The 27,357-nt window shown below is 39.8% G+C and overlaps 1 protein-coding gene across 1 annotated transcript in view; it reads left to right on the top strand.

Annotated features, from left to right (window-relative positions):
* thsd7ab (thrombospondin, type I, domain containing 7Ab) overlaps positions 1–27,357 on the top strand; it is a 131,175-nt gene that overhangs the window by 41,110 nt on the left and 62,708 nt on the right. Inside the window, exons 2-9 of the mRNA XM_029451126.1 lie at positions 1,546–2,377; positions 7,114–7,362; positions 8,772–8,956; positions 12,521–12,589; positions 16,355–16,510; positions 17,866–18,069; positions 23,138–23,332; positions 25,918–26,164. Of these exons, the coding sequence (XP_029306986.1) occupies positions 1,546–2,377; positions 7,114–7,362; positions 8,772–8,956; positions 12,521–12,589; positions 16,355–16,510; positions 17,866–18,069; positions 23,138–23,332; positions 25,918–26,164 (2,137 nt within the window). The remainder of the gene's footprint in view (positions 1–1,545; positions 2,378–7,113; positions 7,363–8,771; positions 8,957–12,520; positions 12,590–16,354; positions 16,511–17,865; positions 18,070–23,137; positions 23,333–25,917; positions 26,165–27,357) is intronic.

Raw genomic sequence — 27,357 nt, 5'->3', positions numbered from 1 at the left:
ACCTGCTTTAATTGGTGTTTTTCAACTTGCTTTATTCACAATAAACTGCAGTGCTCATGTTCATCATAGTGAAGGAACAGTGTGAACCACTGATGTGTTTTATTTCCAATTTCGGACAATAACGGTGCTCTGTAGCACAGATTAATAAACTTTATCAGGCTTTTGCAAGATAGTTGGTTTTGTTCTATTGCTAGTATTGTTTCTAATTACAAGACTACACAATGTATTTTATATGTGGTTACTGTTTACAGAGTGCTGAAGGAATAACATATTTTTGTAGGCCAAACCGGAAGTTAGCATCGCCCTGGTTCTCTTTACAAATCGTGGATTATTGCAGAAAACAAGTTTATGATACTTACACAATACTTACAACTTTTATGATTTTTGAAGCGTAAATGCAATCGGCAGAAGTAAAAAGTTAACGTAAGGCTTTAAACAAAAATGTTAAAATCTCTTAAGCTTATGTCAACCACATACCTTATTTTATGCATCTAAGCAAAAACACATTTAAAAAACCCATTGACCTCGAGACGAGGGAACTGGAAGTGCAAAAATGCTGACTCACTGTCTGGTTTTAGGACTCATTCCTGCAACTTTCTATCACTCCCACTTAATTACCGCAGTCCTGATCGAGGACTGTTTGCTGGATCTCTACTGTAATTAGTAAAACAAGATAAAGGGAGGCTTTGCCAGAGACTTGTTTACAGACAAATACATTTTATAGATGTGTGTGGCTATTCCTGCTGGTTGCCAATAGAGTTTGATAAATGCCACAGATTTCTCCTGCCCCATGTAAATAGGCTTTCAGATACTTTCCTTTGAATGCCAATAATCTCCACTGTTGCACATTGTATTTCCAATCCAAAATCATCCCTCTCCACCCCTGTAACACTCTGTTTACCATGCACCAATAATTGACCCATGTGTAGCGCAAGACAAGGTGACATATTATTTTTATTGAATATGATGTGGGCTGCCAACAGCTTTTCAAACACATTTTTACATCAAGGAATGAATAAGAAGTGTCTGTGAATTTACTGTGTCATCCTTGAAGATGCATTATATGCTTTTCCTCATTTGACAAGCCAAAGTAAAGTGTCCCGGTGTCTCTTTAGCATTAGAAGGTTTTGAAGTGTTTGACTAATGCTTGCATAATGTGGATTTCTCTTCTAAAGAGTTTTAAAATGGCATCATATTAGACGCTTCAAATCAATTCACAGCATGTACAATTATGTCTTGTTCTATTTTTAAAATGATCCATATGCAAACAATACACCTTGATGCAATCTCTCCGCTTATCCAATCTGAGGAGCATCATTATTCATATTTCCAATAATTAATAATTCATAAAACCAATAAGAACTAATGCAGTTCTTCTTTTTATGGCCGTTATGTTGATTGTGTTTTGTCGTATTATAAAGCGATTCACTCTTCTCTTCGTTTCTTATCGTCAGACTGTCCTTCTTGGAGTTACATCTGAAGCTCAAAGGTATATTGTTCGGTATGTTTCATATTATAATTTGAGCCTGTTCATGTGTTTCCCAGGTCCATGGGGACGTTGCATGGGCAGCGACTGTGGCCCAGGTGGCAGCCAAAGCCGGGCAGTCTGGTGCGCCCATGTGGATGGCTGGACGACGCTTCACACCAACTGTGACCAGGGCCAGCGTCCTTCCAACCAGAGAAACTGTTTCCGTGTGTGTGACTGGCACAAGGACCTTTATGACTGGCAACTGGGTGCCTGGAATGTGTGTGTGCCAGTTTCAGCAAGGACCTTATGGGCCTCTCGGCCGTTCACATGCAGTGGAGGCGAAGAGGGCATTCAGATCCGGGAGGTGGGCTGCATTCTCAGATCAGACGTGTCTCCAGCAGAGGATTCCATCTGTGAGTACTTTGAGCCCAAGCCTCGCCTGGAGGAGGCATGTTTGATCCCGTGCCCTCAGGATTGTGTGGTTTCTGAGTATTTGCCATGGACGTCCTGCTCCAAAACGTGTGGAACAGGCCTCAGGACCAGGGTCCGCAGTGTCTTGGTTCCTCCACTTTTTGGTGGCGTGGTTTGTCCCAACCTTACTGAGTTCAAGTCTTGTAAACCGGGGCCTTGCACAGGTCCAGAGGGCATGCACAGTCTCAGGATCGGACTGTGGAGCCCTTGTGCCCTCCCTGAAACTCGGACAGCACGCCAAGCTAAGCGCAGGAAAGGTAAAGACCAAGGGAGGGAGAGAGCCGGAGTCAAAGATCCAGAGACCAGGGAGCTAATCCAGAAGAAACGAACCAGGAATCGCCTTAACCGGCAAGAGAGTCCTTTCTGGGACATCCAGGTGGGCTACCAGACTCGGGACGTGACCTGCATACACAGGAATGGGAGCACTGTGGGACGTGGGTGAGTGACAAAAATGTTATGTCAATGTGACAGTAAAGTTTATTTATTTTTTTCTCCTCAGCACTATTATATGCCTCTTCAATTGTGTTGCTTAGGCAATAATGAAAGTCTGTCAGAGTATTGTGTTTGCTTTTGTTTTCTTGTCTCATTTAAAAACAAAAAAATGATACCAATTATCTTCCATATTACAGGCTGCAGAGGCAATCTATTTCTTTAATCTATATGTCTGTCTAATTTCATCTATTCTTTGTATTTATTATAAATATTTCTATCCATCTATTTATTTTTGGTCAACAAGCAAACTTCTCCTATTTCCATGTACACTTGATGTGTAGGTGCATTTGTCCTCAACTCAGTGTCTTTCTAACATAATGACGAATTTGTCCTTCTGAGTGTTTTTTCTTCTCCCTGTCAGGAAGTGACACATAGCAGAGGATGTTTATCGGCTGTGTTTTTGTCCCTGCTGTGCTGTCACTGCAATGGAGCACAATTTACCACAGTGTATTTGATGTCAACTTCAGAGGATGAAAGTGGCAAAGCAATTCATTTAATGACATGAGATCAATCTATGCTACGACTTATTACTTTTTAAAATAAGACAATTTTCTGAGTTTTGTCCTCTGGTTTGGAGAGGAGGTGTGATGATATGCTATAAGAAAAGTGAACACAAAAATGTCACATTTCTCACTTGTTAAGCCAAAGTGAAGTCAAATTGGTACAGTACATCTTCTAAAATGAATAATATTGGGAGGTGTTTTTTCTTGTTTTTTAAGGTTACGGTTCGAGTTAAAAGATCAGTTCACCAAAATCACAAAATAAAAAACATATACCAAGACATGCAGACAATATCAGTTTAATGTGATTTGATTTGCATATAAATCTTGTAACTATATGAGTGCCTCCATTTATAGTGTTGGTAAACCCATGTGGAATCTAACGTCCGGCCATGACAGTACTATTGCTGCGAGCTACAAAGTAAATCTCTCTGATTGATAATAAGATACATCAAATGGATCCCACTCATCTCTAAGCTGGAGTCTTAAATGCACATCAAACATTTGACTTCCAAACACATGAATCTGCCAGCAGCAGCAGCAGCAGCAGCAGCAGCAGAGAACACGTCAACATATATATTCTCACTGACTGACTGGTTAATGGGTGTTATCACTCATTAACGTCAGTGTGTCTTGAAATAATTGGATTGTTATCCTATATCAAAAAAGCCAAGTGTTTGAAATCTAGTCATTAAAACCACTGATTTGAGACACATTCTGACTTTGAAAATATTTACATGCAACCATCTCTCCAAGACACATCCATAATAATCAACCAGGTTTAACTACACCAGCAAACATGGAAGTAGAAATGTCTTCCTTCTTCTGCTCCCTGTTGTAATTGCAGCTGAAGTGACACCGAAATTATCCTGAAATTAGTCGTTTTTTCCACCTTGTGACACATACGGTCATGCCAGGAGTCACATTAAGCTGTTTTTAGCGTCTATCTGATTTGTGAGCGCTGTAAGCGAGAGCCTGTGAAGACTAGCGAAATCCATGTGCTTGTGTTGCTTTATGGATAGTTAGCTGGCTAGCTAAACGGTTATTGTTCAACCTAAACTGCTCAAGTGAAATTCTTCTTCTTCTGCTGTTTTTGGCAGTTACCAAACAGCTTCACCTGCGCTACAACCCGCCTGCAGTAGGACAATGCAATCACATTTCTTTTGTTTATATGACTATTAAATGAACTCCAAGGACAAACAAGGATTTGTCGACTATTTGGTTGTCAGAAGAAGTCGTTTTGGCTTTCCAAAGACCCCGCAGATTGATGTCTTAAATGTCTTAAAACCAATTGAGGAGGGATTTACGGTATATTTCATCTTTGACCCACATTATCCTCAATAAAAAAAAGAAAGTTTAACCACCTGAGAATACAGTAACAACTTATGTTTAACAACTTGTACAGTTTTAAAGATTTGTGTTTATAAAGAGCTTCTGTCTACTTGTCGAGGTTGTGGGTGGACACTTCAAGTGGTAATTGGTAAATTCTGGTTCTTGTCACAACATGTATTGCTGTTATTCACAATAAACCCCCCCTGATGTCTATATTAGATGGCTGCATGTAATTAGCGATTCTTCTAAAGAGCTTTTTCTTTTTTTCTCTTCCTCGACTGAGGGTAAGTTAAAAAGTCATCGTTCTTCCCTAGAAACTTGGAATTGGAGCTTTCACAAGGTCTCTGATGTCAAGGAAAGAATCAGTGACAATGTCAGTAGAGCAAGCCACGTCTGTCACACGCCACTGTAATCCAATATTTGATCAATTATGTACTAAATCTATTCATTAATGCTTTGTTGGCGCAGAGCTCTCAGTAGTGACTGGGATCAAACATTTCAAAGGAACCCTGAAAACAACTCACATGCCCTTAGGAGCATAAATATTAATCCTTGACTTGTTTATTTCTTGTCCTGAAATATTAATAGTTGTTTTTGCCACTTTCTGAAAAAGTGGAACAAACTTCCCAGTGAAGCAGAATCCCAGTCACATCCATGCACGACGCTCTCTGAACATCTTGCTCACTTCATTTCCAATTTTGTTTGATGAACATCTGTTATTGGGTCTTCACTTTCTCCATAGTCCTCGACTCGTCCCAAACAGGCCACTTCCTCATAATTCTCTGCTCGTGTCTTATTAATCAAGCTTGCATCATGACCTTTTTGAATTCTTGCCGTGCCACTGAGGGGGTGTATCACATTACATCATCGCCGTTAAAGCTGTGGGTCCCACGTGGAGCTGTAATTTAGTTTGTCATATTTTTCTCCTCTCAGACATTTTCTAGAAGGCTCTAAAGTTGTAAAAAATAAAATAAAATAAAAAGCCCTCTTTAATCACTTGACCCGCATAAAATGATGTTTTAGACCATTCCATTGGCACGCTGTTTTGATGAATGAAGTTCAACTAAGTCTTGTAATATGGAAACTTTCTAACTGATTTATTTTTGTTCATTGTTGCAAGTTTCTGTGTAAAAACCTACAGAAAATGAATTTATTTTCAGACATCATCTTACTTATTTAAATAGAGATTGTGTCCTCATTCTATCTGAATGACTGAGATGAAGAAATAATGACTTCTTTTTGCAACTTTGAAATCTCTACAAAAATGCTTGGGCATGCACACAACAAACGGAAAAAGACTCAAAGGATCCTGCTGCAGCGAAAATGGGTCATTGGCTGCATTAGGGGCTTTTTAAAACACAAGAAGTTCCATCTGAGACAGGAAATCGAGCCATCACCCTTAGTGCATCACATTCACTGTTCAAAATCGTGATTGTTTTCTCTAATTCAAAATGAGCCGGCACACCAAGTATGTTTGGCAGAAAAACTAAACTAAGATTGTTCACACTAGTAAGATTAGTACCACTTCAAAGACTGCAGAGGTGTTTTAATCTGCAAAGACACAGGAGTTAAAAGAAGAGAAAAATCATACTAAGCGCATACATTTCCTCATCTATAACAAAAGTCTTAGTTGCTGGAGGTGAAGTGCGGTGGCAGCATCTAAATGAGAGGTTTCTAAATGAAGCAGAGCTGTAATTAGCACTAATAGCTCGTCAGCTGCAATGCCTCAAGGGGAAAGACATCCAGACTCAGAAGCAGAAAGCAGTCGGCTTTAGTTAGAACAAATTTCTAATGATTTGGAAGGGGCCTAAAGAGAGAACGGCTTTTTCATTACAACAAAATGCCATTTAAATGATCAAAAGATGTGAGTGAGCGATTGATCAGAGGTTGTTTTGGTTGTCTTAAAGCACACTACCACACCGCTCCTGTTTTACCCCTGATGTTAAACTCATTACGCAGTGTGTATGCTAATGAGAGTAGGTAATGACAAGATGTGGCTCCAGTCAAGGGCAGAGAGTTTAAAGGGAAGCTATTGCGCACCACGTGTAGTGTCACATATCTGTTGCTCTGACATGGCTTTAAGGCATCTTGACACATTGATATTATAATGACAGTGAGAGGTAATGAAAGATTTAACGTCACTATAATGATGCATCAGTAAGCTGCACACTGCATGACTCTGTTTACCATAAACATTTTCTGTGACCAGTCGGTGCCAGGGAATAGCAAACAGATAAAAGGATCTACATTTGGAGAGTTGTAAGGCTTATTTCCCTACTGTTTGCATTTGATTATCAAGCTTAGATTTGCCACTTGTTGATTTGTCACGAAGTGCAGGTCAGTCGACAGAAAGTTGTTTATCAAGAAAAACAAATATTTGCTGGTTACAGATTCTTAATTATTATTTTTTTCTGTTGTCCCAGAAGGACACAATAGGATGAACTTTATCACTATAACTAAAATAAATAGTCCAACATGTTGGGAAGTACGCTTATTTACTTTCTTCACTTTTCTACAAAACAATGTTAAACTAATTAACATTTTATATCTTGTTTGTATTAATCCATAAGACACAATGTGAAAACGTCACGTTATGGTTTCAGGGTGTTATGGGCCTGACTATTTCTTGGCCGGGAGCAGTGACTTCCTGGAATCTTGCGCTGTGTTAATCCATAAACTCTCTATTATAAGTATGGGACGCTCTCCTCTTGTTCTAAGTAGAGGAACCTGGTGTATCTTAACATAAAATCTTGCTTTGTGTAGCATCAGTGCTTCTCTTATTCTACCCAGATCAATCTCATAACCTAACCTGCACTTCCTCCTGCTCCCCTCCTCTTTATCCTTTTTCAGCCTGTGCTCAATGAGGGACCTGCCGCTGACTGTCCAGTCCTGCGTCCTCCCGAAGGACTGCCAGGTGACCGACTGGGTCGAGTGGGGCCCCTGCTCCAAAACCTGTGTAGACCCCGAGTCTCCCATAGGCAATCGCACTCGAAGCAGACAGGTGGTCCAGTTCCCTGTGGGCGAGGGGGCGGAGTGCACGCCGCTGGAGGAGTCAGAGTCGTGCGAACCTCTGGGTGAAGGCGTGCCGCCCTGCGCCACGTGAGTTCCTTCTGATGACGGGGGAAGCGGGTTGGGGAACACAGCGAGGGAGTGAACACTGGCTTCTTGAATTTGAGTGAAATTGTAGATGTGTTTTCATAGCGGTGCACTCGATAGGTGCTCATGTTTCATGGGGATACAACTGCATGTTAGATTGTGATAACACCCTCTTCCTTGGTTACAGCATTGTTAAGACCCTGCTGCACTACAACACACTCTGCAGGGAGTCATTCTGCATTCCAATAAAAGCTCATGCAAAAATACAGTACAGTAAATGTCTGGTATTCAACCTGGCTGAGGCTGCACACGCTTCCTGTTGGTTTCCATTTACTCATATCACCAAGCTAATTTGTTTTCCTGGGTGGCCTCTGGGTGTGTGTGTCTGTGTGTGCATGTGTGTATAGACAGCATATGGAGATAGATTGGTATAAGTGCTTGGGCTGGTGCCAGACACAAAGTAGAGACTAATGGAGGGAGACTGCAAGGATATTTGAGTCCCACAAACTCCCTTACACACAGACACTTACACACACACACACACACCTAAACACAAACACACACACACACACACACACACACACACACACACACACACACACACACACACACATATTCAAACAGTAGGCGCACAGATGGCCTTTATTCCCTCAGTTTCATCCTATATCATCTTTACACAGCATACTCTAGACCTGAGGAGGGTTTGATTTTTCTGTGAGATACATTTCTTTCTCTCTTTAGAAATCGACTTCTCAAACCAAATGGTTTGATTCCAAGATTCCTTTCACGGTTTTGATGTTGTCCACTGACACTTCTTAATGTCCCATGATGACATTATTACCAGCTGTGGTAGAAAGCCACTCGATTTGTGAGAATGAAACAAATATCCATCCTTAAATGAACATCACAGTAACATTAGAGTTATAACATACATTTATGCACAAGGACCAGATGCACTCTACGTTAGTGTGTGTCTCCAGGAGGCTTTTTAATGTTGGAAAAAAGATAATACATCCGCAAATACATACTCGTGAAGTATGAGGTGTGAGAACAATGTCGTTTCTCTTTTAGCCTCGATGTAATCCCTACATTTAAAATACACAATATATCTTGCATTTTCAATTCAGTTCGTAGACAATTCAATAGTTTTGCGAGAAGACTAATTGTCCAAATTAGGTCTTGCGTAATGCAGTGTGACAGTTACTGTTTACTGAGGCACATGTTATAACTCTACTGGCGTCTCATTTATAATGAGTTTTAACTGAAATGTTCAGTTCATGCTGTTTTCAGAAACACTAAATTGGTTGTCTGTGCAACACATCCTTACCGTTACATCTGCTATACTGTAAATACGCTGTGCTGTGACACTACGTTACACCCACACAGAACATGCATGTTGTCTTCCTCTGCAGTTACACCTGGAGAAGCACCGAGTGGAGCGACTGCCGGGTCGACTCGTTGCTAAGCCAACAGGACCGTCGGCGTGGTAACCTGACAGGGCTCTGTGGGGGAGGCTTGCAAACCAGGGAAGTTTATTGCGTCCAGGCCAACGCTGAGCTGCTAAAATACCTCACCGACCTCAGAGAAAAAGACAAAGGTAAACCAAAAAATTGTTATGTAAATTTAATGCCCTGAAGATGTTGCTGTTAACGATCTTACTCACTCAAATTGGTGCATCTTGAAATCTCCGTTTACATTGATGTAAAGATTATTCTAAGAGGCCAAAAGTAATTCTTAATTACTTTTCTTTAAGTGAACTTTTGCTTCACATTCGTCACACAGAATTGACAGCCTGAGTGAGTTTTACAGTGTGTGTTTATTTGCCCGAAACAGCCAGTGCACCAGCTGCACAGACTTTAGCTGTAGTGAGCTACTGTAGCACGAAACACGCTCTTCTTCGCTTCAAAATGCTGCTCTTTAGTTTGGTATAACCAAAGGAAATGTCTAATCCGCCATCTGCCACTTTTTCCAGGTGTTTTTCTATTTCACTCTCTTCTTTTTGTATGCTGCTCATGTACTGTCACTTTTTATATCATTAGTTTGTTGAGGAAATCCCTTTCTGTAAATTGCATATTTTAGCTGTATTGATCTTAGGAGGCTGTCAATCGTCTTCCTTTGATTCTGTAACCAAAGTTAACGCCACAGTTTTAATATGTCAAATAGAGCACCACACGGCATAGCCTGAAACAAATCAGCTGAACTCTCAAGTGTAACTTAAATAAATTTGATCAAGCGCTGTTACATGACAACTTACATCCTTCAACCTCCCACACTGTATAAGAACTGCCGTCCCTTGGTGGGTTTGTAGCAGATAATTGCATATCAAATGCTTGCAACAGACGTTAGCTTACACGTTGACTGATGTCCAAATATACAACGACATACAATATTGCATTTGTATTAATAGTCCCTGCATGTTCTTTGTATCTTCTGTCTTCAAATATCCTGCTGTTGCTACATTGTCAGATGCAAGTTCTCTGTCAGCTCTAGCATTTTAACAGCCTTTTACCCGCTGCCATTCTCATCATTTAAACCAAAGCAGGAGTCATTTAGAACATGTTTCATGGATTTCTTTAGCATGTGTGTCCTGCTGTGACTTGACTGGTCACATCTGTAAAGGCCACCATTTATGACACTTGTCATGCCAGCTGAAAGTCAAAGCTGCCCTCTTAAGAAGGGTGTTAAAGACATTAGTTGAGGCTAGGCTTATGGAGACCAACTCTGACTATCGCGTGAGAGAGAGAGTGACAAAGTCTAAGTCTAAGAGGAGGTGAGATGCCCAGTCGACCTTCGTTCCAAATGTGGAGAGATGCTCCTCACGCAAACTAAGAGATCAGACTGAAATGTCATTTGGATTTCACTTCATTATAAGTCTGACATTATGTTCATGTATATATATATATATATATATATATATATATATAATATAACTTTTAAGTTCCAAAGTGCTTTACAGGAAAACAAAGTCAAGAAAAATATATTCGGGAAAAAAGATAATAATGACAATATATTTAATATGTTTAATAACAATCTAAACTGGGAACATTTTAATTACAGAGAACAAACATAACACAATATAACTACAATTACAAAACGTTATGCTAATGAGGTTAGACTAAATGGCCAAAGGGTCAGCTAGGTTAGCATAATCAGATAGTTTCCACTCATTCTAAACTCATAAGCTCATTTTAAATCTAGTAATACCCAGATGTTCAATGTATAATATTTATTAGCTTAAACATACTGTATATTAAGGTTTAGTGCGAATCAGTAAATGATGAGTTTGGAACTAGCTAGTAGTTACTAAGAACCATTCACTAAAACGTGATCGCTGATGCAACTCAATCCAGGTGTTTAAACCTGCAGCTGAAAGCATCAATTGACTGCCTACTTCTTTAAATATTAACCTAAAACTATCTCAGCATTGAATAAATTATCGATGAATGACTTGTGAAGGGGAAAGCTGGCAGTGCATTTGTTAATAATGCAGAGTTTGGATTGGTCTGCAGTCCTCTGTGTATCAGCTGTAATCAAAGAATAATGAGCCTGCTCTCTAAGATTAAATCCATCGACAGACACGGTTTCGACAAAGCATATTACATAATATAAGAATCAATGTTTTATGTGTACTTTATGATGTTGTATGTCCTCCCTAAGTGCTGTAGTGGCTACAGGGTGAGTGGAAGCACACAGTTCATGTACCTGCAATGAAACTAAAGCGATGTTACGTGTTAAGGTGCCTATTCCCACTGTTAAGAAACAATTAAAGATTCATCTCAACAAGCATGTTGAGAGTGGTGATGTCAGGGCCGGCTCTGCAGAAAAGTGCATGACTTGTGTATGTGTGAGTGTTTGCAAAAACAAACAAACACACACACACACACACACACACACACACACACACACACACACACACACACACACACACACACACACACACGTACAATCTGCACAAAGTTCTTATCTTCTTGGCTCAGGATTTCTTTCCCGTCTGTTGGGGGGTAATCTCCCAGCATACCACTGAGACGGAGAGACAGGCAGTGACTCAGTGAGGTTGGCAGCAACCAGCTCTCTCTTACTCCCCTCTCTCGTGCATAAATAACACCATGCAGTCCAAGATCTGGAATCAGCCTACCACCTCCTGAACCTTAACCTTAATCTTTACGGATAGCAACTCCGATTTGACCTTAAATCAGTATCGCAGCCTTAGAAACGGCATCCAGCACTTCTTCAGCTAAGGCTGAGTAAGTTTGGTTTTTAGTTCTGCTCAGCTGCTGGAGCGTATGGATCCCTGAAGCACTTCTCCCGGCCCTGTGGGAGTTGACATTTTGGTCAACCTTTCCCAGTATTTGACAAGAAGATTGACTTAAAAGCCCTTTAAAGGTACACTAACATTGAGTGTATCAGGAGGGGGTTATTCAAATTCTCAAGTTCATACTGTCGTCAGAAGACATGAGAAGTTCATTTTGTAAGATACACTTAGTGCATTTGCTTTCTTTCTGAGAGTTAGACGGAAAAGTCTATCAAGCTCATGTTCAACTCATAACTCTTCACACATACCATACATTGATGCTAAATCATCATCATTCGAGCTGGCGGTGTATTTTAAACAGAGCAAGGCTAGCTGATTCCCCTGCATCCAATTTGTCAAGCTTAGTTAAGCTAAAGGCATCCTTACTCCTGCTCCTGCCACTTAAAACATAGACAAGAGAGTGATTTTGATCTTTTCATCTCAATAGTTAGAAGACTGATAAGCATAAAATGTTGAAATATTCCTTTAAATTCCCGGAAAAACCTCACTTTTGTCCGTCTCAAGTTAAAAAGTCTGTAATCAGTTTTCAACAATAAAAATATCCAACCTGATAAGATGGCATGGAACTGAAAGCATGAACTGATTTGGTTGTGTCAAAATAATTGAACAACAAAGAAACGTATCTTCAGACGAAAGATACTGAAAGACAGATTGAATCATGTTCTTACAGCTTTTAATTGTAAACAAGCCCGAGATACGAGACCCTGCTCTCCTGCTGCTGCTGCTGCTGCTGCTTCTGTTGTTAGTCTCTGGTGTGCTGTTGCCCCTCACTGTCTGTGTTTGTTTGATAGTGCCTCCGTCTCCCCGGTGTGTGCGTAGCTAATAGTGCTATCTCCCCTGTAATTGCAGCGGGTCAGACCCAAAGACAGCAGAAGCCTAGTGTCCCCCCTCTCCTCTCCATCACCTTCCAGATTACAGGTAGGTGTTTTTAGTCACGCTGATAATGAAACTCCAGCTTTTCTTCTGTTTTATGCCTCCCAGGTCTCTCTTTTTCCCCCTCTTCACTGCCGTTCTTATTGTCAGTCTCCTCTGCTTCCTCTACTCTATCCTTCCCTCTTGTCCTCATTTCTTCTACTCCTCTTTTCTCATGGTTTCTTCTCCTATGTTCCCCTCTCCTCTATTTCTGTTCCCTCTCCTCTTCTAACTTCTCCTCTTCTCTCCTCAACTCTTTTTTTCTCTCCTTCTCTCCCCTTGTTTCTTTCCTCTCCTATTTTTTCTTGTTCTCCTCTCCTTTCTTCTCTTAATATCTCCTCACCTATCCTGTATTCTTGCTTCATCTCCTACTCTCTCCTTGCTTCCTTCCTCTCCTCTCCTCTCCTCTCCTCTCCTCTCCTCTCCTCTCCTATATCTTTCTTCTCCTCCATCCCTCCCTCCATGTTTCTTCAACTCCCCTCTACCTCCTTCCTTGTCTCCTCTCCTTTCTCCTTTGTCTGTCCTTGTTTTCACTCATCATTATTCCTCTCTTCTCCTTCCTTTTCTCTATACTATTCTCTCCTCACTCCTCCTCTCCACTCCTCTACTCATCTATGCCCCCTTTTCCTCTCCCCTATTCTTGTTTCTTCTTCTCTCCTCATTTCTCCTCTCTTTTATTCTTGTTTCCTAACTTCTCCTTCCCTGTTGTCTCCTTTTCCTCTCTTCTCTTAGCCTTTCATTTCTTCTGCTCTCCTCGTTGAAATAATAATGGAACACAAAGGAAAACATAAAACATGTAGTACTACTAATTAAAATATTGATTTGTACAACACTGTGATGTTTTGGATTCAAGATGACTTTAACTATACTCAACATTTCAACACACTTCAACAAAGTTACAAGCCCAGACTGCTGCTGTTTATCCAGACAGCTCAGGATTGGTGCCAAATCCAACAAAAGGACAAGTAGCATTACAACAAAGTTCCGTATTCTCCTATAAAAATCCAGGGCGAAGAGTTGAATCTTTGTTCCCCCACAAACAGAATGTGGTTGGTGAGACGTGAGACGTTTTCCACTGCTGCAAGCAGTAAGCCACACTCGCATGAGGGATATTTCTTTCTCCGTTGTCTGTTCAGCACACTAGAAAAAGTGAACTCACTGGAGAGAACACTGTAAAATAGAGACGCAAGATATAGAGAATTATATTTTCTCTACTCTGTTGGTCCTCAATGGTGTATTCCCATATGGATTGATGTTAAAAGATTGAAGTCAGTGTAGTTCTCCAATAAGATGTGGATTAACAATGGCTCAGCAAACTCAGTATTTGACTTTCAGTGTATTTGTAGGAGGAATTAGCCATTTTGCATTTCAAAAGCCCCACTTGCCTTCTTCCCCTGTACAGTTCTAAGGGAATTATGATTCAGCTTTCTTGACTATGTGAGACTTTAAGCTCTTGGATGTCTTGTAGGAACTGTTGGAATAAAGTGCCTCAGTTTGAACACGTGAAGGGATTTCTTTTGTGAATCACTAAATATCTGCCATTTAAAAAAAACCTTTTTGGAATGTATCACTCAATACTTGAAAAATGGAGATCAATCCATCCTTATAAAAAGTATTTTATATCTAAAATACAATATATTTATATCTTTTCTTTCAACTTTCATGCCGCTGATGTCTTAAGACTGAGCATCTGACTTTTTTAGTATCTCAAACAGATGGTTCCAATTCTGTGTTTCACTATCCTGCAGTATCATCAAATTAAAATAAAAGTCTACTTTCACTAACAGGTGTTAATGGAGTTGATTACAGAATATAAAACAACCGTACTCACTTTATAGTAGCTGATATTATATATACACAATAGATTTAGTAAAATAGGGCTCATTTCTCCTGTAATTTTGATACTTATGAGTGTATGTATATGTATAACAAATTATTCTAGTGGGAGATGTCTCACAATACATACTTATATATTTATAAGAAAGACATCTATAGACTCCAAACTCTAGTTTTAGTTTAGCTTTTAGGTGTCTGTCTGACATTAATCATTTGAATATTTGTATGTTTTAATGCAGTTTTATACCAGTTATCCACTAGTATTAAATGTGCATTTAAGAATGAAATCTGATTCACATGCACAGCTGCAAACGTCTTCTCTGTTTGTGTGCAGCTGGAAAATAGTTTAGAAGTGTCAAACAGAGTGTGGAGCTCCATGCAGGGGGGAGAACCTGTCTGCAGGACTCTCTCTTATCAACAAGGACGACCTGGAAGCATGAAGGTGGTGTCCTGGTGGTTTAAAGCATTACGTCTCCATTTTGGGAAATACGCTTAGAATATGAAACAGCAGTTAGCTTAGCTTAGCTTAGCTTAGCTTAGCACAAAGACACAAAGTAGAGGGGAACTGCTAGCTTGGCTAAATATTTTTTTAAACACAGACAAGCACCTAACGCTCACTTATTAACATTTTGTATCTCATTTGATGAATCTGTATTGTGTCTGTAATTTTGGGTTTTAAGGGGGTATTTAATACGAGACTATTACTAGTATTTGCTATTATTAAATATATTTATTATTAATTACCGCTTTGAAACCACAAAATTTTGTTTTGTCAATGTACGAAATGTACAAACTAACGAGGGATAACCTGTTAATTGGTGAGCTTTAAAGGTGCTGGTAGGCAGATTTTGTTACTTTTGGACAGATCCACGCTAGCTTCCTGTCTTTATGCTAAGTTAAGGTAAGCTGTTGCTGGCGACTAGCTTCTTTTTTAACACACAAACGAAAAAGGTATCAACTTTTTTACATCTAACTCATGGCAAGAAAGTAAATAAGAGTGTTTCCCAAAATGTCTTATTATTCCTGTAAGGTCCTTACATCTGCCGCTTTCTGGGAATTGGTCTGACCAGGGGCCCTAGTCAAAAGTCCCCTTTCTCCTTTCCGTTTTCATATTATCGTCGATCTCCACCTTCTAGTATCGAATAAAGACTCAAAAAGAAACATAGATGCACAGCTCTGTAAGATACAGTAACACTACTTTGAAATGACATAGACACCAACATGCATATTTTATGCGCATGCATAAATGCATAAACTCTACACATCAAATGTATTTATCGTGGCACGGTTCAGCAGATATGTAGAAATTTATTCTGCACAGTTGTCACAGAGCTGTGCCTTGCAAGGCGATAGCATCTCTGCTTTTTATTTCGACAAAGTTCCTTGGTGGGAGTTCAGTCACAACTCACTAGTTGTATAATAGAAAGGTTTTTCTAAATCACAGCTCGACTAGGGACAGAAGGTGCCAAATTACAGCTCATGAAATAAACATGAGCCACGACTTTGTCACTGTACTCATGCACCTTTAGTGTTGCATTGTTGCGTTCCTCGCCTGTCTCCGGTGAGAGTCTGTGGCCAAGGCTCCAGTCCACAATGTTTTATGTTGCTTGCAAGGCACTGCACAAGATAATCATTACTAATTTATCATTCTGACACGCTAACAGGGAGGCGATAAACAAAACAAAAAAGTATTATAGTGTCTACTTTACAGGCATGTTTTGTTTTTTCCATTGTGGTTCTTATCTGCTCTCTATAGGGACTCTAATGCCAGGAATAACAGTAAATAAGCTTCTTTTTTTTTTGTCCCTTGTTCCTTTTGATTATAATGCTGGTAAAACCTCCTCACATAAAGATAAACCAGAATAGGATCAAAGTAAAGAAGGTTTCTTTTTATCTGTGGCTCATTTTCTCTTCCTTTTTGATCATCTTGCACAGCCTCTCGCCCGGTGGAAAACAAGCTGTGCGAGGGTCCGATCCCCAACAGATCCCAGCTATGCCAAATCCCCTGTCCCATCGAGTGTGAGGTGTCACCGTGGGGTGCCTGGGGGCCTTGCACCTTCGAAAACTGTGAAGACCAGGTTGCAAAGAAAGGTACGAAGACACAGTGCAAATAAATGATTATTATGATTTATTTGAAACTTAACTATCCTGATAATCCCACACACTTTCCTTTCCCTTGTGTATTAGTTTCCTTTTCTGGGCGCTATTAAAAATAATAAACAAGTACATCATCTGTCATTCCCACCTCCATCTGGCGTTGAGATACATACTGACAGTTTTACTGACAGTGATAAACAACAATGACCTCTTCTTTTCTTTCTTTGCTCTTGTTTTCACTACCTATATCAATATATTAGAATTAATGTGGAAATAATATATAATTCAGCATAATTACTTGCATTTACGTTATCGAGATGCTCTCTGCTGCAGTAACTAAAACAGCTACAGTTGTAAAATATTTATTGATTTGTTTTTACAGTGTAGTAAATGCTGCCTATGCTCTATTGATCCATTTATATAGGCTTCTTCGTTTTTTTAAGAGGACTGTATAAAGATTATTGTTGAGTGTGATGGCATACAATATAGTACTCGCAATCTTCATTATTATTTTTTTACTACATAAAATTATAATTTTTATACAACCCTTACAGTATTCAGAGAATAACACTCGATATGTCTGAGTAGGAGCAGGACATCTTGTTAAAAATACATAATACATAGGATATCATTGCTGTGGATGGTACTGCAGCCACATTATAATAGCATTTTCATTATAAAATATTTAAAAACAAATTGTAGCAGATGTATCAGCTATTCTGTCTGGATTCATAGTTTGTGTAAAATAAAATGTTAATGCAATATTACACATACATCTAAAGAGCAATTACTTGATCACAGTTGTGTTCACTGAAACTGTCAAAGATGTCGCTGTGTGTCTTCTGCATGAATTGGTTCATTGGTCACATTATGACCGTTCATCTGTGACATATCTGGAAGTAAAAATAAAACTTCTTAGTTAACAAGATGGGCAGGGTAAGATTTCTGGCAGCCTTGAGCTCGTTTCCATGTGGGGAAACCAGATTTGTCTCATTTTAATTAGTTTTAATGAGCTGTCTCAACAAGTCAGCCATCAAACCAAACCAAGCTAGCCAACATCCATCATCAATGGTGGAAGAAGTACTCGGATCCTCTACTTAAGTAAAAGCAGCTATACCGCAGTTTTAAAACACTCCAGTAAAAGTCCTGGACTAAAAATTCACCTAAGTAAGAAAGTATTATCAGCTAAATTAATTTAAAGATAGTACCACTCATTCTGCAGAAAACTGTCTCCTGGGGCGGATACATTATTACTGTATATAGTATAGTAGTGAAAGTACATATATTGTTGATACAGGTGTTTGATAGAGGTTTGTTGCTTGTGCTGACAGTCTTTTTACTCTCTGCAGGTTTCAAACTGAGAAAACGACGGATCACCAACGAGCCGACAGGGGGGCCTGGAAACTGTCCGCACCTGGTGGAGGCGGTGCCGTGTGACGAGCCCAGTTGTTACGACTGGAAACCGGTCGGCCTGGATCAGTGTTTACCTGACGATGAGAAGCTGTGCGGCCCCGGCACTCAGCTCACACAGGTCCAGTGTGTCAACAGCAACGGTGAGAAGAGAGGACAATTCAGTCTCATTGTACAAGTTCATTACAAGATTCTACTGACAGAATCTGATGAAGCCCCACAATGTTGTAGCGTAATTTAAGGCCAGAAGGTACTATGGTTAACTGATTGTGCGCCAAACATACAATTAGGTTTGTCATTAATAACTCAAGGGTGCAGTTTAGGCCTTAGGCCGTGTAACCCACGCTACAAAATGCATTAAGATTGTAAAAATAATTCTAAGGAATAACCTCATAGGAAAGACCAAATGTAGTTTTGAGCAGATCTTATTTAATTCTCTTTCAAACACTTTTCAACTCAAAACTTAGGACAAAATAAATCTAATCTCTTAACAAACTTTCAATCTCCAAACCATTTCACATTTCAAAAGGAAAAACATTCAATCAAAACTAAGAATTAAAATGTCCAATGACTCATTCTCACATACAGTAGTCCTATATTCTATGGGAGTCTCTTTAAACAAGTGTCACTTGTCCAAATGTGCCAAAACAGGTGTGTGTGTGTGTGTGTGTGTGTGTGTGTGTGTGTGTGTGTGTGTGTGTGTGTGTGTGTGTGTGTGTGTGTGTGTGTGTGTGTGTTTTGCGTTCTTGAAGTGAAGAGTAAAGAGGGATTAATTGTCTTAATTGAGGGGTAACGATGAACAAATTAAACACATTGTCCCTATAGAATCAATATTTGTTGATTGACATTATCAATCTTTTATTGAGTGTGTTGTGCTTTTGACTCACCTCCATTTGCAACAAGAAGTGACCTTGTGTGCAAAATATTATATTTTTCAAGATCATCTTTCCACTGACTCTCCAACTCTCGCTGTACACTCTGTACGTGAGGAGATTTCCACGACTCGACTCCAATCATGAACTACCAGCATATAGGACGTCTCTCCAGACTCCTCTCCCTCCTGTCCTCCTTCCTCTCTCCTACTGTTAAACCTCTCCCACTTTAATGCTCGCTTGATTCGGCGTTGCCACCTCTCTCACGCTGTCTCTCTCATTACAGTCTTCTTCTCTGCACGCACAATTAAACCCCACTCTCGCTAAATCAAATCAAATCAATCCTCTTGTGTCCACGCGTCTCCAAATATCTTTTGCCCTCTGCTGCTCCTGGTTTTTACTGCTACTCTTTATAACTGTAAATCTTTCATATGGTGGTGAAGAGAAGGTGCAGAGAAGCTTGTCAGATGTTGCATTTGTCTTCAGGTTGTGGAAGAATGTTAGACAAAGTAAAGTCCAACAGATTATTGATTTTCCTTTTTTTTGGCAAGGTGTATATTCCATATAGAGGTGGAAGAAATACTCACATCTTTTACTTATGTAAAAGTATTATGTCTCCTTTCACTGTTTTGTCTAATACTATTATATTTTGTCTAGTTTACCACAAACAAATACATGTAAGAGTACATATTGATAGTTTGTATACTACTGGTTAGGAGTATAGTACTGCATCATATATTCTCAGTATATTGCATGTACGTTACTAGTAACTAAAAGTGTAGTGGAGTAAAAAGTACAATGTTTCCTCTGTAATTTAGGAGAAGTATAAAGAAGCATACAATGGAAATATATAAGTAAGGTACAAGTACGTCAAAATTGTACTTAATTACAATACAATACTCAGTAAATCTTGGTTTCATGATTGTGTGCGGTGACTTTGTTCATGTTTCCCCCACTAGAGAACTTGATTTGTCCTTCTAACGTCTCCCACCATTCACAGTTCATGCATCAACTGCAGGTATTCGGTGGAGTTCTCCCGGTGTATACTGCACCTGTACTGCAGGACAAATAGTGACTGCACTGTTCTTTCTCCCCTGACTTCGGTTGATTGATCCTCCCCCACCTTCACTCCCTCATCTGATGAAAATTGATTTGTTCTGTTTGGATTTTCAGTTCGCCATTCGCCTCAGAGAGTTTTCACTGCAATGTCAGCTGTATATTTTCTCCAAGTGTGTCCAAGTCATAAAAGAAAAGGCCACACAGCCGGGCCCCAGACAACAGGCGAAGGTCGATACAAATGTTATTGAAACTCGCTATTGATATTCCCCAATGCTGACTGCCTGCCCACTTAGGCAGGGAGCTGTTTCTTCTCTGCACACTGAGCATGGAGGTCTTCCTCTCATCGTGGGTGTTCTGCTCATTCATGTTTTCTCTGTGTGAGCCTGAAAACTGCTTGGGTACCTTGTCACTTCCTATTTTCATGCCTTCTCAGTTCACTCATGATTGCTTCACTGCATATCTGTCAAAGTGACATCTTAATGCAAAGTCAGGCCCCGGTCTTAGTGTTTGAAGCTCAAGAGATTCTCCTCTGCTTGAAATTTCAATTCCAACACTGAAAGGTTTACATTTTCCTGGGTGTGTGCATCGCTTTCAGGGAGGAAATATTCTCTGCTTGGTTCATGGAAGCGCATGTAGCAACAGAGAGGAATATGTGGGTTAATATAATCCACTTATCGCTGATGCTCCGAGCTCATTAATAAAACATGGACGATAGTGTACAAATGTGGGAATCCCATGTGAGTTTGCGCTTCCCATGTTGAATGCCACTTTTGTATGGAGATTGGCCAGAGTCCAGAGTGCATCAATATGAATATATAATATACAGATAATCCATAAAATGGGTCATAATCAACTGTCATGTCAATATGAAAGTCTAATGTTTTGAAATATTTCTGTGGTGAAGCACATATTATGTAAATCCAGGACTAACAGAGATGTCAGTGGTTTGAATGCTGTTAGCGGTTTGTGGAGTTTATTTTAGATTTTTGATGATCTACAGATTCATTGATGCAGACTGTGATTAAACATTATTTGCAAATACGGTTTTAGCTCGTTAGGTTTGGATTTAAAGCTGCGCAAGGCAATTTAACAGCCGCAATTTAGACGGCACTAAATAAGTGACAATCTTTATCATTTATAAAATTATGTTAAAGTAATCTAGAAATCTATGAATGAGATGTCAGTAAATTACAAAATCCATCCTCATATTTGCAAAGCTGGCCTGGTTTTATATTACACACTGTCAAAAGAAGTGCGTTCACTGGTTTAATAAATGTAGTTTCAGGTCAGAATACTCTCCTGCTGCTGTCCAGGAAACATTTGCTTTTGTGTTTCTTCTCTTCGAGTCGGCAGATTTCCTTCTAGTGTCTATCAAAGAATGCCAAGCTGATACTCGTGCCATTTTGTAGAATATCCTTCCCAAGTTGTGTGAGAGAGAAAAGACATGTTAAGAAAACAAGCACGTCTCTCAGATTGCAAATGGGCTGTGTGCTTGACATCGCCCCATCAATTAAGACGCACGGACAGCTGTTCACTTTCCCAGCCGCTGCAACGGTCTCTGTACTGAAGTGTAGTCTGAGGGTAATGATCTAATTATTCCAATGATTCTTTGAGCCCTTGAGTTTTTTCTCATTGCTTAAGGTTTGGTTTTGGATTAATTCCTCAGTCACAAATGTTCCAAGAAGGACAAAACAAAGCACACGAACGCTTTGTGAAAGAGCCTAGAATTTAAGTTAGGTAAATAAACCAATACAGTAATGAGAAAAGGTGTCTCTTTATGTGTATATAGTAGCAGTTTGGTAACACAAGCAGGCTAATAAATGGGAAATTATGTAGTGATACTTATGAGGATATCTAGGTAATATTAGGGTTTCATTTTTTATTAATAGAAGAGTAATATAGGGTTCATTTCTTTTTTACATCATATAGTAATATAATGGTGCACTACATACCATATGACCATCTGTAATTGCCTGATAGTAAAATTCCTCTTCCATTATTTGCTAAATATTCCTTTTATGTAATGTCGTCAAATGTCTGGAAGTGTCCTGGAAGCACAGATGGTAGTTCATAATGTTATCCTATGAACACATATGGACTTTTAGAAAGTAATAACCATTAATTAAATGCACAAACAAAACCAGGTGTTTTGGCTTTTAAGTCAACATAAAACTTTTACATTTTTGTCCAGAGTCCCTATATGGAAACACAGATGCTAGTTTCTTTGTAACAATGTTTACCTGGAAACACATCTGGAATTTTCAAATAAATAACCAATAAAGCGAGTTTAGAAATGCAAAACCATCTGTTTTGACTTTCAATAGAAGACTTTAGGCCCAGCAAGCCAAAACCAAGGAGTCATTACCTGAGAACACAGATGGTAACGTCTGTGCGATAACCATGAATAGTGGCTGGCTCTCTGCTCCATTTTAAGCCTCAGTTTCAGCATCAATTGTTGGTTATTAATGATGTTGACTTAATGAAGCCTGATTATATTATTACATATTTTCTAAGACTAAAAACTACCCCAGTATTATAAGGAGAATATTACTCTAATATATCTTCATTATGAGCAGATTAAAGTATTGTTATCCCATCATGTTTTCTCCATTGTTACCTTCTTACAAAAGTTAAACCCCATTCTTACTTCCTTGTTATTATATTACCTCATGTTTACCTTGCTATCACAGTAGCACGTGTACGATCTAAACTGACAACCCCAAAATCAAAAATACATATTTTTCCATTTACCTTTTGGTGCTATTTATCAATCTAGATTGTTTTGGTGTGTTGGAGCTACCCGCTGTAGAGATGTGTGTCTTCCCTGAAATATAATGGAACAAAATGACAATCGGCATGTGGTGCTCATTGTGCCAAAAACATACTTTTGAAAATCTCAACAGCAAAGTCTCTGTCCAGAAATCATAACCCGGTCATTAAAGATAATCCACAGAACTTGTTGTGAGCAGTTTCATGTAAGAACTATTTTTCCACCGAACTACACCCGCCAACCGTATCACCGTACAGAAGGAATTGTGCAATTGTGCATGAGGCTCCCGCTCACTCGTTGGCAGGTGTACTTCGATGGAAAGAAATGAGTTCCTACATGAAACTGTTTACAACAAGGTGTGCGGATTATCTTGAGTAGTTAATCTAGATTGATCCATAGTACTACAGATAAGAGGACAAATATGTTTTTTTTTATTTTGGAGCAAATACAGTCCTACTTTCCCTCCTTTCAAATTTGATCGTGTTATTTATTATCCCCGTTTCTTCTCAGGAGAGGAGGTGGACAGGAATCTCTGCACGTCTTCCACGGCTCCGAAGCCCGTGCCCTGCGAGGTGCCTTGCTCAAGGAACTGCGTGCTCAGTGATTGGACACCCTGGTCGTCTTGCTCTCAGACCTGCTCCAGTAAGACCATCGAGGGGAAGCAAATGAGAACACGCTCCATTCTGGCCTACAACGCCGGAGAAGGTGAGTCTCACCTGCAGTCCTTTTGCACCATCGTGTATGGAAATGTATGCAGATGAGGCTTGGATATTGGCTTAGTCATGGCCTTTCAAGTCGTCCTCTGCTGTCACTCACTGAATGTCTAGATTTCACACTTGTCTGCATGTGCATTTGTCCTTATCTCAAACAGTCTGCTTATCTGTCCTGGTGATTATTTCTGTGGGTCTGTCGCCTTGTCTGACACTTACTCTTTTTTTTATCAGTTTCTAAGATCGTTTCTCTGCTTATGCTTGTTCTCTTTGGTTTTAATCTCTCCCTGCTTTTATTTCCGTCCCCTTTTTTTTGTCATGTTTCCAAACATTTTCCTGCATCTTATCTAGGTGTGTGTGTGTGTGTGTGTGTGTGTGTGTGTGTGTGTGTGTGTGTGTGTGTGTGTGTGTGTGTGTGTGTGTGTGTGTGTGTGTGTGTGTGTGTTTTTCCTCACAGTCACTGCAATGGTTGTGGCGTGGATCACAGTGATGGAGGGTAACAGCTGTAATTAGAGTTTGCTGGTAGCTGTTTTTAAACCTCTAGCTGTGTGTCTACATGTAGCAAAATGAAAATTGTTAGCTTGTTTAGACTTTTAAAAACAACATTATCATAACAGCTTCAGGGTAACTTATAATGTATTTAGATTGTATTCACCCCTTTGTACTACAGTCAGGGCTTGTTGGCCATGAGTGAAATAGTTTGAATGTTTTCCGTTGTTTTGCTGTCGTGTTACTTTATGTACTGTCTCACCTGTCACATTAACAACATATTTTATATCTGTATTCATCAGGTCTTATACGGGTGCCAAAGTTTCCAGAACATTTTGGTAAATCTTTGACGTTAGGCTAGAAATAAAGTAGCTATACTTGTAGAAGCTTTGTTATGGTTTAGAAATACAAAAGGAAATCACATCAAACTATATCACACCGTCTTTTCAGACACCCACTTTTCAAACTCGACACACACTCACACACATACTCAAGAACAATACCTGAAATAAGCTTCGTCTCTCCACCACAGGTTCCCCCCTGCAGAGAAGATTATCTGATTAGATTTTGAGCTCCTTAGCACATTTTGCAGCTCCTGTGTTGCATATTAATGAAGAACAAAAAAATGTTGAAACTACAAGAACTACTCAAAGCTTTAAGATACAGGGTTCACATTAATAAGCAACCACCAATATGTTGGCATACAATTATGTGCTAATTAATACAGCAATAAGCCTAATTAATGACCTATTTAGCATAACTGCTTACATTTAATTCATGGTGATTATTACGGGACGTTATGAAGCCCAAGTGCCTCTTACTGTTTCAGTTGAATGACATTCAAGATGCGTGCTCAGTGAGAATTGCTCTAGCTGTTTGTGAAAGAGCCAGCAAACTGTAATGTATCCTGCAAACATGAATAAATGCTGGCTTTGTTTGTTTCTTTTGTGCTTTATGTTTCCTGTAAGCGGCTTCACATTTCCCCCCATTGTCCAACATGCAGCTTTTCTAGGTCATTGATCAGCAGCAGCTCCCGCTCATTTGAGGCACCGTGTCATGCTAGTGTTGGGACGAACATCGCCGTCGTTGTTAGTCAGCTCTGTTGTCAGCAGAACGATAGTCATGCTCAGTAACTATTAGGTTGAGATTTGTCTGAGTTGGCAGTCTGTGATTCAGGCCCAACTGTGTGTACACCGCCGCTCATTAAGGAGCTGGCTCTCTGTCAACCCCGGCCGTCGAAATACAGGTGTGCAGGACTCACAATCCATGCCTCTCAATCTCTGCTGAAAGCCCTAAGTGTCGGCAGTTACTCTAAACCGGAGAGGGCTCCATCAACTCACCAACTGACTGTCTGACTGACTGCCGACTCACAAGGGAAATTAGAGGGAGACAGGCTAAAAAAGAGGGAATATGAAAAACAATAGTAGTGCACTAAAAGTCTGACAACTCAACTCCTGTCATAAGAATAAATAAAACCAAAAATGCCTTCAATACCAATACCTACAATAATAGAAACGCATATGACATTGTTATAATGTCAGGTTTGTTTTTACTGGGGATTGTGGCAGTTAATTACTAATGAATAAATCAAATGAAGGGCATAAACATTTGTTAATGATAAACTTTAGCACCTTTAATTATAAAGAGGTTGAATGTGTCTGTAGGTTTCATTCAGTGGGTCTCACAGATTCAGGAGTTTCAGGCAGGGGAAGAATCTGGTAAGAACAATTGTCAGACAGGTGTGCTTTAATAAAGCTCCTCCCTGGAGTGGGCCTCACGTGGGGAAAATGAGCATGAGCCCTAAGACTGAACGAGATAACTGTTTACACAACTCTGGTCTTGAGTCATAATATGTCTGATATGATTAAATGTGAAACTGCACTAAAAAACATTTTGACACTAAAATCAATGAATTATGGTGATAAATAATCGCCCTCTCCACTCTATCTGTCCTCTATAAATAATAAAGGCAAAAAGGCCAAAAATCGTGCAGCTCCATGTAGTCATTTAATCCATTTAAACAATTTAAAATATTGATTGTTGCAGTTTTAAGTCCATTTTTCATCTTCACTGTGTTTTGGTATTTCTCAGGTGGAGGCGTGTGCCCAAACAGCAGTTCCCTCCAGGAGGTACGGAACTGTAACGAACATGCCTGCACCGTTTACCACTGGCAGACGGGGCCTTGGGGTCCTTGTACAGAAGACCCCTCCGCCTCCACCCTCAACACCTCCACGGTTGTCCGAGCCAGCGGTGGCGGTCAGGGTGCCTGCTCCATGGGAATGCAGACTCGTAAGGTCATCTGCGTCCGGGTCAACGTTGGACAGGTGCCGCCCAAGAAGTAAGCTCTGTTCTTCTTTTCCTGCTTCTTCGGTGTCCGGTCTTTGTTTTTCCAATGACACACTGCTGCAGCAGTCTTATTTAGACTTACTGGTTATTTCTTGCTTCGCTGGTTTGTATGTGTTTATAACTGAGAAATAAGCTCTTGGAGAACGGTGTTGAAATGAAATAGCTCACTCCTCAGAACTCACGTCCACTGGCTTTGAGCAGTAGTTTACAATCATGTGCCTTTAAGATCCAGGAGTCGGCACGTTTACATTTCAAACATATCTCTACAACAGCCGATTCTACTGATTTGGACACCTTTGTCTAAAAAGAAGAAACGTATCAGTTAAATCTAGAGCTGTCGCTCGGAGAATAGAGGAAAGGGAGAGGCTCGGTGGTCTTTTGTTGCGTGAAATAGTTTGTTAAAGAACCTTTTTTTGAATAGTTGCTCAATGAACACAGAAAAAGGTTATAATCCTTCTTCAAGCTCAACTTGAATGATCCTTTATTACATTGAGAATCTGTTAGAGAAGAGACAAGACATTAAGTCTTTTCTCTTTGTTGATTTGAAATCAGTGGTAAACTGTCCATTCATTGTAAGACTGAATGACACATGAAGATACCGTATGTGTGTGTGTGTGTGTGTGACATTAAAAACAAGCGAGATTAAAAAACAAAGTCAGGAGGTGAGAGACAGATGAGAGAAGCAGCAGTGTTGGGAAGTGACAGCAGGAGAGTAAAGTGAGTGAAAGATAAAAAAAAGAAAACAAGGACACACTGACAGAACTCTATGTAAGCAGCGCAGACTCTATGCGATGTTAACACCCAATTTATATCTCCCCTTCACAGTCGACCACAGATAAATAAATAATCTCTCCGTCCCTGAAAGCCTAATTAACCCTGCCGTTTTGGGCGCTGGCAATTTCTCATTGATGATAATGACAGTAATTAAATGGGATTGATACTTTAAGGCAATTTAATCATGAGGCATATGAGAGACAAGATGTTTGTGGTTAACTGTGAAGCCTACACCGCATGAGGCAGATTCAAAATATGCTGTCGAGTTAACGTCTGCCAGACAGATCGGCTCTAGCCTGGTGTCAGTTATGCTCGACAGATTCACTCAACAACAGAAAATACAGGAGTACATCTGCTTGTGTCCGAATTTGTGGAAAAGAAAGATTGTTTGAGAAGAAAAGTCCCAAAATG

Source organism: Cottoperca gobio, chromosome 16, assembly GCF_900634415.1.
Source record: "Cottoperca gobio chromosome 16, fCotGob3.1, whole genome shotgun sequence".
Taxonomy (NCBI): domain Eukaryota; kingdom Metazoa; phylum Chordata; class Actinopteri; order Perciformes; family Bovichtidae; genus Cottoperca; species Cottoperca gobio.
This window is presented reverse-complemented; position numbering and strand designations above follow the sequence as displayed.